This window comes from Balaenoptera musculus, chromosome 6 (genome assembly GCF_009873245.2).
Source record: "Balaenoptera musculus isolate JJ_BM4_2016_0621 chromosome 6, mBalMus1.pri.v3, whole genome shotgun sequence".
Taxonomy (NCBI): domain Eukaryota; kingdom Metazoa; phylum Chordata; class Mammalia; order Artiodactyla; family Balaenopteridae; genus Balaenoptera; species Balaenoptera musculus.
Window position 1 is genome coordinate 111,404,278 of NC_045790.1, and position 13,240 is coordinate 111,417,517.

A 13,240-nucleotide genomic window follows, 5' to 3' on the forward strand; every position below is an offset into this window, starting at 1 on the left:
GGGTGGGGGAAGGGGTGCAGCACACGGCGTAATTACCTTCTTCATTATTTGTTCGTGGTGTGTCTCATTTTTTGTACCCCTCACGTTAATGCTCAGTACCTGGCACGTATGGCAGCCAGTCAGTATTTATCGGATGAGTACACGAGAGACAAGGAGGAGGAATGGAGCTGAGTGCTCCAGACCCTGCTTAGTTTTCCCTTCTCGAAGCTCTCCTGTGCCCTAGCTGGGGAATTCACTGAAACGGAATTCTCTTTGGTGATCAGGTATCCTTCTGATGAAGAGAAGAAAGGCCTAGACTCCCAGGCATGGATGCGTTAGAAAGAGGTAGTTGTAGAAGCGAGCAGGTGTTTGTTTTTATGCAGAATTGGCATAATTTCTGTGCCGCGAGGGGATGCTTTTTGGAAGTCTTCCTCCTGAAGCTGGTGCTGGGCCTTCCTAATCGTCCTGCAGCCCCACCGACCTGTGTGCCCGCACAGACCAGGATGAAGTGCCGTTTTGGGGACGGAGGACTTGGCCTGTCCTGATCTCTGTTCATAACATATTCTTAAGTATTATGTTGTTTGGTTTTGCAAGATCTTGCTCCTCGTGCAACTGGATCATACTGCACGTATTATTCTTCATGCACATTTTCCATCCACCGTTGGCGTTTCTGAAACCCACCTCTGTTGATACGTGTAGTAGCTAGTGTTCCCACCACTGTACAGAATCCAGTATAGGGATGTGCCCTGGCTTGGGATTGCTGCCAGTTTTCTGCTTTCTCCCAAGAGTGAAGGAAGCACAGGCAGGACATGAGTTTGCGTTGTGGGCGGTGTTGGCTGCCCGTGGAGCAGGGCGGGCGGGGCTGGGAGGCGGGGGTGAGCGTCAGCCCGGAGGGCAGCGCGGTGATGGCCTGGCTCCCCGTCCGCAGGCTGCCGCCGCCCAGCAGATCCCAATTTCCCTTCACACGTCTCTGCAAGCTCAAGCCCAGCTCGGACTGAGGGGCGGGCTCCCCGTCTCCCAGTCTCAGGAGATCTTCAGCTCCTTACAGCCCTTCAGGTGAGATGCCAGGGCTTGGGGGGCTGGCAGCTCGCAACAGGGGTTTCAGCCTTCCCAGCCTGTGGGCCTTTTCCCTTTGCCGGCTGCTGCTCTGCGCTCCCCTGCTCTGGGGCGGGTGTGAGGGTGAGCTGCGCTGTGGCAGAGCTGTGGCCCGGCCTTGTCCTTTCTCTGCGTGTCCTCCGGCCCCCTGCCTGCTCTCCCTCCTTGCTGCATCTCGCTGCCTCTGGCCCACTCTTTCAGTGTCTCCTGTCCTGTGCTGTCTGTTTAATCCAGTGACGCTCAAACCGTGGTCCCTAGACCAGCAGCACCGTCTAGGAGCTTGTTTAAGTGCAAGTTCTCAGGGCCCATCCCAGACCTTCTGAGTCAGAATCCCTGGGGGTGAGCCGATAGCCTGTGTTGGAGCGAGCCCTCGGGGGATTCTGAGGCGTGCCCACATGTGAGATCAGCTGGTGCAGTCGTGCACCTGCCCCGACCGTCTGTCTGGCTTTTGCAGATCTCAGGTGTACATGCACCCCAGCCTGTCACCGCCCAGCACCATGATCCTCTCCGGGGGCACAGCCTTGAAGCCCCCCTACTCGGCGTTCCCAGGCATGCAGCCCTTAGAGATGGTGAAGCCCCAGTCCGGCTCGCCCTACCAGCCCATGAGTGGAAACCAAGCCCTGGTCTACGAGGGCCAGCTCGGCCAGGCCGCCGGGCTCGGCGCCTCCCAGATGTTGGACTCCCAGCTCCCACAGGTCAGGAATTCACTCACTCCCACCTCAAAACACTAGGTCTCTTTTCTTCATGATCGTTTCCCCTTTTACCTGCCTTGTGATGCCCACTGACTTACATGGTGCTTGTAGCCACTGCCACTGGTCCTTGGGCTGCCAGGCCAGGGCCAGCTCCTCCACCTCTTGTGAACGGTCCCAAGACCTGGCTTTCCCCGAGAGCGAGGGCGCTGCTTCTCCTGCAGCCTCCCCGCCTCCTGCTGTGGCCTTGGGGGTGGCTGCGTGTCTCCTCTGCGTGCACACTCGTGCTTCTAGGCCACTCTCCCCGCCTGCTCCTCACACCCTGGCTTTGGAGCGCCCCCCCCCCCACCCCCCGTAGACTGTGCCTCCACTGGCCCCTGTGTGCTGCGAGCGCCACGTTGCTGAACCCGTGTCCGGTTCCACATCCTCCTCCCCCCGACCCGTGGGCGCATTAGACGGTTCTGAGGGTCACTCCCCTCCTTTGGCCCGTGGCTCAGTCTCCAGCACGTCTCCCGTTGTAGTTCTCAGGGGTTTTGTTGTCTCTGTAGGTGACCTCTCACCCCTAGGTCTCTGCCCCCAGTTCCACGGCCTCACCACCAGTGCCTGCTCGCCTCCAGTCTGGACTGGTCACTGCCAGTAGCTGTACCTCTCCCGTCGTCTCGGGCTGAAGGGTCCTACCTGGTCAACACCTCTGACTTTTCTCACTCCCTCCCTCTAGTGACCCACCTTCAGCCACCTCTTAATTCTCCCTCCCCCATCCCTGCCCCCCGCCCCCTTCAGCAGAGCCCCAGACAGCCTCCTTGTCTTTTTTGTTTTTTTGACTTCGCCGTGGCACGCAGGATCTTAAGTTCCCCAACCAGGGATTGAACCCGTGCCCCCTGCAGTGGAAGCGTGGAGTCCTAACCACTGGACCGCCAGGGAAGTCCCCCGCTCCTTGTCATTTGCACTCAGCTCCGCCCCACCCCGCCCTCCCTGTGCTCACCTGGGTTAAACCCTGGCCCGCCTCAGCCCAGCTTCCTGAGACTGGAGGGAAACCGACCCCGTCAGACTGGATTCAGGTTAAACACAGCCGCCCTCTGGAAAGCCAACGTTTGGGCACCTCCCCACCCTCCTCATTGCCTTCTCCCCCACCGTGATTTTGCATCCTGTGTAGCCAAAGAAATGAGTTGTAACAAGGAAAAGAGAACATCTGCAAGCCTCCCAGCGCCACGTCTCTGAGCCTGCGAGGGGCCCTGGGGTGAGAGCGGGCAGCCCATCCCCTCCGCCCACCCGGGAGCTGCCCCAGCTAGCGTCCTCTGCCCGCCATCAGCACGTAGAGGTGCTGCAGTGCTGCCCTCCGGCTGTGAGGGTCCCTTCCGCCACATCCCCAGGCAGCCCGGTCTCTCCTCGTTTTTTAAGAAACAGAACGCTTCTTTAGGGACACCGGTAGATTCCACGTTACTGAACCTGACGGTTCTTCACCCTCCTCCTGCTGACCCGTCAGTAGCATTTGACCCAGTGGTCACTCCTTCCCCTGACTCACGCTCTCTGGGTTCCGAGGACACTGCTCCTGGTTTTTCTTCCACCTCCCTGAGGCCTCTTCCCGGTCTCCTTTGCTGTTTCCCCCTTGCCTCCCCAGGCAGTAAGTCGCTGTGCCTTCTGCGCTCCGTCTTCGGGCCTCTTTCTAGACCTGTGGCTCTAAGCCTCACCCAAATCCAACGCTTCCCGGTTCTCCCGAATTTCTGTCTCCTGGACCTGAACTCAGACCCAGTGGGCTGCCCGCCATCTCTGCTCATGTCCGGCCTGGGTCATGCCTGGATCCCTGCTTCCCCGCGCCCCTGCTGATTCGTCACAGCCCGTCAGCCCTACCTTTGACAAGTATTCAGAGTCTCTGGCCCTTTCCCTTCCCCTCCACCCACCCCCTGCCCAGCTCGTGCTCTCGGCTGCCAGTTTGTTCTCAGCACAGCAGCCAGGGCGCCTCTTTAAGACTCACGTCAGCTCACACACCGCACCCCGAGCCGGCGCTCCAGAAACGCTGTGCCATCCTTACCTTCTTCCCGCACCCAGCTGTGCGCAAGGAGGGGCCCGGGCCTTGAGGTCTGGCTGCCCCACGTCTCAGTGATGCACTTCCAATAGGTCCTTCTGATCCTCCACTGTGGACTCACTAGCAGGGAGATGAAGAGGAAGGTGACCGAGAGACCACAGGTGGCTCACCCGCCCCGTCCCGAGGGTCTCCTGGCCCACCTCCTTCCCTTCTCGCACCTCGCTCTGGACTTCAGGGTAACAGGCTTCAGAAGGCTCCAAGACTGCAGGAGCCCTAAACCCCAGACCCCAGTTGTTTTCTGTCACCTTCGGAGGCAGAGCATGAAGTAGTCTTGCCTTTTTGTGCTGCAAAAAGGGGCACAAGGATACCCTTCCTGTCTAGCTCCCATCTTTTGGGACTCGCTTGGACACTGCTTCCTGGGAAGGCTTCTAGACCTTCCTGACCTTTCTCCCCGCCCCCCGCCCCCCAACACGCACACGGGGTTTGCCGCCCGCCTTCCGCACTTGACACCCGTAGCTGTCCTGCTCATTTTCTAGCCGTCCGAGTTATTTTCTCACCACCTAAGGCTTGCCCCCTACCACTGAGAGTATGAAGTCTAGGGTGATCTCTGCTGTGTTCTATCCAGAATCTGTCCTACTGTGTGAAGGCCTTGCTTCCTTTGATCTGGAATGAGAACGTGAAGTGTGGCGCGCGGTTGCGCTCGGATGCGTGTGTGAACGGCGGTTTGTGGCCTCCTCCCCTGACTGTCCCTGTTGTCCAGCAGCTGACGATGCCGCTGCCTGGCTCCCAGCTGCCCCTGCCTCGGTACGGCTCTGGGCAGCAGCCCCTGCTCCTGCCGCAGTCCATCCAGCTGCCACAGGGGCAGAGCCTCTCTGTCGGGGCCCCCCGAAGAATGCTCCCACCCGGGTCCCAGCCTTCGGTCCTTAACACCAGCAGAGAGGTGAGGATGACTCCGTCCTGCTGTGGCCCTGGGGTGGGGTGGGGCTCCCGGGGTGGGGCTCCCATCTCGGGGACCCTTTCTGGCCAGTCAGGAGCCACTGTCGCGGGGGAGGGTGCCGGCGGTCTGGGACGCAGGCTCCGGGCCTCGCCAGACCACTGGTGGCCCACTCGTTGCCGAGTTCTCTCGGTCCCGTGGCAGGAAGCCCTGGTCACGTGTCACTAGCAGCGTGAACAGGCCTGGGTGAGCAGAGTGGGGAGGAAGGTGCCTGCGGCTGAGGTCTGGGGGGCCGAAGTCCTTGCCAGCTCCCGGGGTTCTGCAGAGGGTGGCCTCCGGGGCAGAGAGGGCACGTTCACCGCGGCCAGTGCTCAGGGCTGGCGCACAGTCTGCCCTCCCACCTGCACAAAGGGAACAAACACACGTGGTCGTTCCTGCCTCCAGCCTGCACCGGAAGGCCAGGCGTGCACGCTCCTTGACGAGATGCCTGTCTGTCCTGAAGCCCTCGTGGCCCCCACTGGCTCTGCCCAGGGTGGTTGGTGGCGGGGGCAGCTGTCCCCAGGGCGCTCCAGTGACAGCCCATCGCTCCCCGGTGTCTTTAGTCTTCTCAGATGGAGATGAAGGGCTTCCACTTTGCCGACAGTAAACAGAATGTTTCTTCAGGAGGCTCCATGCCATCACCGCAGACCTACAGGTAAAGAGACGCCCTGGGGGTCGGATGCTCACAGCTGAGCCCTCGCTGTGGAATCGTGGGCCCAGGGAGAGCAGCGCGAGGGCACTGAGGCTGGGTCACCTTTTGTCAGCCTGTGTGTCATCCTGAAGTTCCAGTGCTGGGACACAGGAGACTCAGGAACTCTGGGGCGTGGTTTTGCTTTTAATCATCATCATAAAATGTTCTGGTATGGGAGAACTTTCTGGAAAGGCAGGGAAAGGAAAGGCTAATGTTGTAATAGCGTCAGGACAGACCCTGGCTACTAACAGCTTTCTCACCAGATTTTTTTAAAAAGATTCACTGGCAGAGAGGGCAGATACCCTTGGGGGGGGGGGCGGGGTTTCCTTTCCTGGGGCCACATGTCCCTTGAATGGCCTTGTGACCCCACCAGGGCTTGCTGCTGCTGGGCTCGTAGGGCGTGAGCTGTACCTTCTTTGCCTTCTCGGGATCTGTCTCCGCCTCCAGTAACTGTCCCGGGTCCCTTGGCTGGATTCAGAGGGGGCTTTGTATCAGTCCTGATGTTGAGTTACAGTTGACCCTTGAACAACGCAGGGGTTAGGGGCGCTGACCCTCCATGCAGTTGAAAATTCAAGTATAACTTTACATTTAGCCCTTCGTGTCCACAGTTCCATATCCGAGGATTCAACCAACTGCAGATCGTGTAGTACGTGCTTACTGAAAAGAATCCACGTGTAAGTGGACCCAAGCAGTTCAAACCCGTGATGCTCAAGGGTCAGCAGGACTCAGCGTGTTAGAAAGCCAGGGAGCGTCGGCTTCTGATGGCTCTCTCACCCGCGGAGAAGCGTGCGGCTGGGGAGGCAGCACACGGCGCTGGGCCCGAGGGTTGGCACAGTCGACTCTTGTTACGTGTGGGAGATTCCTCCTGTCTGCACACGAGTGAAACAGGTGTGCGTGCCCCGCAGTGCCCTGCGCGAGGCTGCCGGCGTGGCTGAGGGCGAGGTCGCCCGCACGGCCGCCCGCCCTGCCCCGTCGCGCTCAGAGTGTTGAGGGCGAGTCCGTCACGTCAGGCCGTGCTCCAGCTGCATTTCCCGAGAGAGGGCTTTTTGTGAATTTTCCCCCGTGTCATTATCTTTCCTGTTCTTGTTTTCACTCTCTTGGCTTGACTTGACTTTTGTTTTGCTTTCCAACTATTTTTTTCACATAGGCCAAAATAACAGACCTGTAAGAAAAATATACATGGACAGCAGCACCAGACAATGAGTGTGATTTGGAAGGAAAAAGGAAGTTTCAAGCATAAAGAGAGGCTGTCGTTCCCCTGCTGCCCCAGGCAGGTTTTAGCCTCATCTGGCTGCAGAGCCTTCCTCACAGGCAAATCCAGAAAGGGACGCTCACATAACAAGAGTCGCCTGTGTCCATTCACTGTAGGAATGGCAGCAGCAGCTTTATTCTTTGGAGAATATTTAGAAAATATAAGCCTTAATTAGTAGCCTTTGTATTGTTGGTGTCTTTGTGGGGTTGGGAAAATTGGTATATTTTTACAGTGCAGTGTTGCCTAAATTTTCTGGAAACGGGGCTTCTGAGGCATGCCCTGTCAAAAAAGCGTTCCCTGGTCAGATACTTGGGGGGCGTGCATGCCCAAGAGGGAGGGCTTGCTGGGGAGTTGGGGCGCACCTCAGCACAGGGCCTGAGCAGCCCCCTGGCCCTCAGGGGAAAGTCCTGTTGAACTTTGCACACATAACTACTTCACGATTTTTGACCCCAGAATCTTTTTTCCACATAGCGCCTGATTAACATCCCCGGGAGCTAGTTGTCTGGTCAGTGGAACACATTTAGAAAGATGTTCTACATTTTTGTTACTTTTGGTATCTCTCTTTACCACCCCTACCCTCCACCCCGCAAGTGAAGACTGGAAAGATACTCAGCATAACTCACGTATCAGGTTTGTTTGTTTGTTTGTTTGGGTTTTTTTTTTTTTTGGCTGCGCTGTGCGGCTTGCAGGATCTTAGTTCCCCGACCAGGGATCGAACCTAGGCCCCCGCAGTGGAAGTGCCAAGACCTAACCTCTGGACCGCTAGGGAATTCCCTTTTTTTTTGAAGTCTAAACTCCTGTTGGAGTTAAAGTTCATTTTTGTTTCTTTCTTAATTTTTTTTTTTTTGCTGTGCCACACGGCTTGCGGGATCTTAGTCCCCTACCAGGAATCGAACCTGGGTCCACGGCAGTAAAAGCACCAAGTCGTAACCACTGGACCACCAGGGAATTCCCTCATGTGTCAGGTTAATAGACCTTTTGTCTGGAGCATCATGTTGGTCTAGACCCTCCAAACCTGAGAGACAGTTGGTGTCCGTCCGTCGTCTTGACCGGTCAGTGTCTGCCCGTGGTGGGGACCTGGCCTCTGCCCCTCAGGTGTGTCCCCATGAGCTGGGTTGGAGGTGCCAGGGCCCAGTGGCGACACCCTCGCCCCCTGCGCTCTGGCTGTCTGGGTCTGTTTCCTCTGTTGGAGGCTTGACTCCGTTTCCATGGTGACGCGTGTGTTCTCACCCCCTCCTTTGGTTTTTTCAGGCCTAGCTCTGCTAGCCCCAGTGGGAAGCCCTCTGGATCAGCAGTTAACATGGGCTCTGTGCAGGGACACTACGTTCAACAGGTAGAAGATGGCTTTCCAGCCCCTCCAGCCCCGGACGCTTAGGCCCGTCTCCAAGTGCCAAAAGAGGAGGGACTGTCCAGCCGTTTGCGTGCTCCTCTTAGAAAGAGAGACGTGCCCTGGCGCTTAGAGCGTGGCGTGGGAGCCGGGGAGCCCGAGTCCCCCCGGGAGGAGGCACTTCTCCTCTTGACGGGCGTCTGGGTCCTTCCTTGTCCGCAGAGAAGGGAGGGTGCGGGTTCCTCTGAGGAGGTGATGCCGGAAGGCGGACTCTCCCTCCGCAGCCATTGGGCTGTGAAGGCACTGGGGCTCGTGGGTCAGCTCTAGAGGCCGGGGGTGTGCGTGCGTGCGCGTGCGTGCCTGGCGCGTGTGCCTGCGCGTGCTGGCCTCGTAAGTGCTGTGTCTCGTCCTCGTCTTGGCCGGGTGGGATCCAGACGGAATGACGTTTCCCCGTTTTATAATGAGACGGATCTCTCGGCGTCTTTGCCTTCAGCGTGATTCTCTTCACTCCTCTAAAATGTGACCAGGCTCCAGAGCTCAGACACGTCAGGCGGGGGATGTTAGTAAGACAGCACTCCTGGATGGTGGAGGTGGAAGCTTGATTGTTCATTTCACGTCTCCTAACTTGGTTCCCCGAGGGTCGCTCTTTGAGTTGCTTGGACTGAGCTTCTAGAGCTTTCTTCAGAGCTCCCCCCACTGTATGAGGGGCCGAAGGCAGGCTGCTCACTCTGCGACACACCTCACTGTGCGGAGCTGCAGAGTAACGGGACCCTGACCGCGACTCTGGAGGTCGAACTAGGGGCTTGGGGAAAGGTTTCCTCACCGTGGGAGTCGGGGAGGGTGGAAGGTCTGGGAGACCAAGTTGGGCGAGAGGCCCCGCGCCCCCTCAGCACAGTCGGGAGCTCTGAGGGGCGTGGGGTGCACTGATGTGAAAAGGTCCCTCCAAGCGGCCTTGGGTGTGCCACCTGCAGAGGCCCCTGGGCAGTGCAGAATGCTTCCTGGAGGACCTGGGGTCCTCCCGCCACTCCAAATCACTGCACTCGGCGCCCGTGGGAGGGACCAGAGCAGCCTCATGCCAGCGTCCTTCCCAGGACAGTCACTTCTGAGTTTGGTCCTTCGACCGAAGGATGGGCTTCTTAGGGTGGCTTTCCTCTGACTCAGGAGCAGGAAGCGGGTGGTGGGACCGCGGATCCTGGCAGGTGTGTCTGCGTAAGGGTAACTTTCTTTGTCCCCATCCGTCTGTCCAAAGGCAAAACGAGTGGATGAAAAGCCCAGCCTGGGAGCCGTGAAGCTGCAGGAGGCCCCCTCAGCCGCTTCCCAGATGAAGCGAACTGGAGCGATCAAGCCCCGGGCAGTGAAGGTGGAGGAGAGCAAGGCCTGAAGATGCTGGGCCTGGCCTGCCCAGAAGGACTGCCGCCCCTCGACCTCGCTGCCACCGGACGCTGGGGAGCCTCCCAGATGGATCCACCGTCCACCGACCTGGCCCGGACTGCGAGATCTCCCTGCTCTCCTCCACTCCTGAAAGCTCCGTTGTCCAACCAGCTTGCACCCGTGGATCTGTGGCATTGACCTGCTTGGCTTTAATACGAAACAAACGAAAAAGCAAATGACTCCATTCCCGCCTCCTTTCCGCCACGACCGTGGAGTGACCGAGCCGTCATGCCGTGCAGATTAACCCCGCCCTCCCCTCCTCATCCTGCTCCTGGCAGCCATGGCGCCCTCCACCGAGCTTCCTTCCCTCCCCGCTTTCCGTCCCCGGGCACGGTGGTCTGGCAGCAGGGCCGTTTTAGTTGAGGCTTTTTGTTTTAAAAAGCAGCTAAAGGTTTTTACAAAAGAGAAAGGAAAAGAAAAACACAAGCTTCGTCTGTAGAGCTGGACTTTTGTATGTTCTTTGCCATCCTCTCCTGACTCCTCTTCTGTTCGGTAGTTTCCTTTTAACGTCTCTCCTGTTTAATTTGATACATCACTGCGATACCTTAAGAGATGACTCTTGGGAACGTGCTCTCTCCTGCTCTCTCTCTCTCAGTTGGTTAACCTTTGAGGTTACTTGCAAAAAGAAGTGGTGACTTAAGACACCGCTCCTGAGCTTGGGAAGCGGTGGGGGGGTGGGGCGGGAGGGGGGATGGCGTTTCAGTCGGCTTCCAGCCCCTGGCCTGATGACCACAGGGACTTACGGGCAGCCCGGTGAAGCTGACGACGTTTTTAGCATAAGAATTACACAGAATTTCTGTTTTGAACTCTTCAAAACTGGTGGGGACACTGACCGCTGGGCACCTGAGGTGAATCATGGAGCTAGAAGGCCCTGGCATTTTCCAGTTTGGCCTGGACGGTGCGAACTGGCAGCATGAGCCCCCGTCAGTGTCTGCTTCTGGGGTTCCAGCACCCGCGGGGCCTGATGTTTTCCCACACGCTCCCTTTCCTCCGAGCTTCCCTCGTCCTTCCTGAGCTGCCTCTGTCTCTCTGGGTCCTCCTGTCCCTCCACCTATCCCACAGCTCGTCACTGGAAGCCACGCACTTCCTCTGTGGTGACGGACGCGTGGACGGTTGTCACTAGAGACCGTGCAGTTCATCCGCGTGGCAGTGAGCGCGTGGACGGGGGTTTGGTTGGGTCTGTGACAGAGGCGTGAGCTCTGGGAGGGCTTCCTTTTCTCCGCTCCCAGCAGCAGACCCAGGCTGTGGGGACAGAGAGGCCTGAGCTGGGCAGTGGGTCTCTTCAAGGACAGAGCAGTGTCCAAGGGGAGGGTGGGTTGCAGGGCTGATGGTGATTCCCAGAACAACCTGGGTAGCCTCGTAAGTCTGCAGAGCTGCCGTTATCAAAGTCTTTGTGTGAGGCGTTTTATGCTAGGCTTTTGTTTGTTTTTAAGGTAAGAATTAGAAGGAAATCATCCCAAATTCTGTCATTCCAAGGAAAGGCGAGGGGAAATTTGAAGTTTTGCTCACGCTCTCGGGAGTAACTAACCCGCCATCTACCTGCCGTTGCTGGCGGGTCCAGGGAAGACCTGGCTCGGAGAATGGGCAGTAGGCGATCGGGGGCGTGCCCCACAGAGTCCACCCGCAGCGTTGCCACAGGTGTGTGACAGTCACTCGGGCAGTGGTTCTAAACTCTGTCCAGTGTGGAACACGGGGAAAGACGCGCCTTAGGAACCGCGGAAGTCACTTGTTGCTCTTCACTGCTTTAAGGAAGTGGGGGAACAACAGCCTCCTGGCAAAGGGTGCAGGGCTCCTCCCCGTGTCATCCGGGGAGGCCAGTTTTCTTGAAGGATGCTTCACTGCTTGATCGATAATGTTCAGCACTCCCCTCCTTGCCTCCACCCTCAGGCCTTACTTCTCACTAGCTTGTTTTTTTTTTTCTCCTTCATCCCCTGAATCTTTACTCGGAAGGCCCTTCTTGAAGGGCTGCCCACTGGCTCACCTGCTCTTGTCTCACTTCCCCTGCGAGTGCCTAGCTGCCGTCCCCGCACCCAGCCGCCCTGACCGAGCTCCTCTCCGCTCCGGCCGCCCCTGCAGAGGCCACACACTCACACTTAGAAACATGGCCAGACCCCTCACACCTAACTCCAGTGCACATTGTCAAAAGGAAAAAAGGCTTTCTCATTTTGAAATTGAACAGGACAGTCCTGGATGCTGTTACAAACTCTCAAGATGTATCCTTCAGGTGAACCTGCCATCAGAGTGACGGTACTTCCTGTTGGAGAAAAAATAAAAATGAAAGGGTCACCTGTTCTCCAGCCCTTTTCTCTACCCCTGTATTTCCCCACCCCCACCCCCCAATAAAAACAGAAAACACTAGAATTTATTTATATGTATTGATGTTGTAGGTCTAGGTGAAAAAAGAAGTAAATGTTTCACTGCTCTATTTATATATAATGTCTGAATTATTCTGTGCAGGAAAGGCCAAGAAATTGCATGTGAAGTTCAGTGCGTTTACCACCATCGTGTGCCCAAGCTGCAGTCTCTTCCCCGCTGAGATACAGATTTTAAATTGAACTCTGGAGGCAGAGGGCAGGCCTTGGGCCCAACCAACACCCCGTCCCTTCCTTGGTCTGATGAAATGCAGTTTTTAGTGCAGAGTTGTCTTAAGGTGCAATATCTCTCCTCTTTTCATGTGGTTTTAGAGCCAAGCTCAAGGTAATAGGACTTAGGGTCATATTTCGCCTTCACATCCCCATCCTCAGAGCGCATGTCCACGCAGAGGCCTCCGGCAGGATGCCTTGGGCCTTTGGCGGGAACAGGTGGAGACTAGCCCTTACCTTTTCTGCTGCTGGGGGTGGGGGTGGGGTGTCAGAGTCTTCTCACTGCGCCTCTGCCTGCTAAAATTACCCTCCCTTCCCATGCTGGCTGCCTTGCCCTGGCCCATTGATGGTGCAGCCCGTTGCTCAGCAACCAGTGACCCTGCAGTGTGTCCAACATCAATTACTCAGTGGGGTAAAATCCGAGAGTATGGGTTCATGTATCCTTGTGGCCTTGTCCACCCACTGAAGACTTCTTTGGCATCTGTATTTGGTCTGGTTCTCTTTGCTTCCCCTTTTTAATCAACGTTATTATTGTTTTCAAACTTGGAATTCATACACTTTTGGCTCTGGGTTCCTTCAGGGGGAAAACTAAAGTACGACTATTGCACATTCAGAAGAACTGGTTGGTCCAGTTCCAAAGCCATGGTCATTCCAGCCACTTCTAGGGGATATTGGGGCATCTTGTCGTTAAATAACGGGCATCAGTTCTCTCCAGCTCTGCCCTCGCCCTCCTGTCTTCTGGACCTGCCTTCTGGATGGTTGATGAGGTTGGCGACTGATGGTCAAGGGCCGAGGAGGCCAAGGGTGTGCACACGAGGGCACGGGCACGCCCAGAACTGGCCTGCCGAGGCAGTGTGTGGCCAACTGCTGAAGCCCCCTCCCTGCTGTGTGGTTCCCCTCCGCCAAGTAGCTGCATGTTGCCTCTCAAATCTGCATTTGTCGCATTTCCCTTCCTGCAGAGCTAGCCTAGGTTCGAAGGTCTGTTGGAAATGGCCTTCGGCAACCAAGGACACTAGGGTACTTGTTTGTACTTTGTACTGTTCTGTGATGACTGGGAAATGCAGACTTCCAGAAAGCCGGCTCTTCCTGTTTGAAAAGTGAACTGGACCTAAGACAAACAGATCACCCGGACAGGAATGGCTCAGTGTTGGGGTCAGACACTCTGTCCCCCAGCCGTGCCCTCCACCGGGACCACCAG

General features: G+C 57.0%; 1 protein-coding gene and 1 non-coding gene across 17 annotated transcripts in view; both read left to right on the forward strand.

Annotated features, from left to right (window-relative positions):
• PRRC2B (proline rich coiled-coil 2B) overlaps window positions 1-11,816 on the forward strand; it is an 85,682-nt gene extending 73,866 nt beyond the window's left edge. For 6 of the 16 annotated variants that reach the window (XM_036856141.1, XM_036856144.1, XM_036856143.1 and 3 more), the window contains 7 exons: window positions 908-1,035; window positions 1,529-1,769; window positions 4,547-4,726; window positions 5,323-5,414; window positions 6,059-6,124; window positions 7,954-8,035; window positions 9,279-11,816. In XM_036856141.1, coding sequence (XP_036712036.1) covers window positions 908-1,035; window positions 1,529-1,769; window positions 4,547-4,726; window positions 5,323-5,414; window positions 6,059-6,124; window positions 7,954-8,035; window positions 9,279-9,410 — 921 coding nt within the window. In that variant the 3' untranslated portion in view covers window positions 9,411-11,816. Of the gene's footprint in view, window positions 1-263; window positions 325-907; window positions 1,036-1,528; window positions 1,770-4,546; window positions 4,727-5,322; window positions 5,415-6,042; window positions 6,125-6,597; window positions 7,333-7,953; window positions 8,036-9,278 lie in introns of those variants that run through there. The other 10 variants (XM_036856150.1, XM_036856151.1, XM_036856152.1 and 7 more) reach the window with 8 other exon arrangements.
• On the forward strand, window positions 3,856-3,941 carry LOC118897577. Its single transcript, XR_005020471.1, has one exon. It is a non-coding gene; the product is annotated as a small nucleolar RNA SNORD62 (small nucleolar RNA).
• Window positions 11,817-13,240: the final 1,424 nt, after the last annotated feature.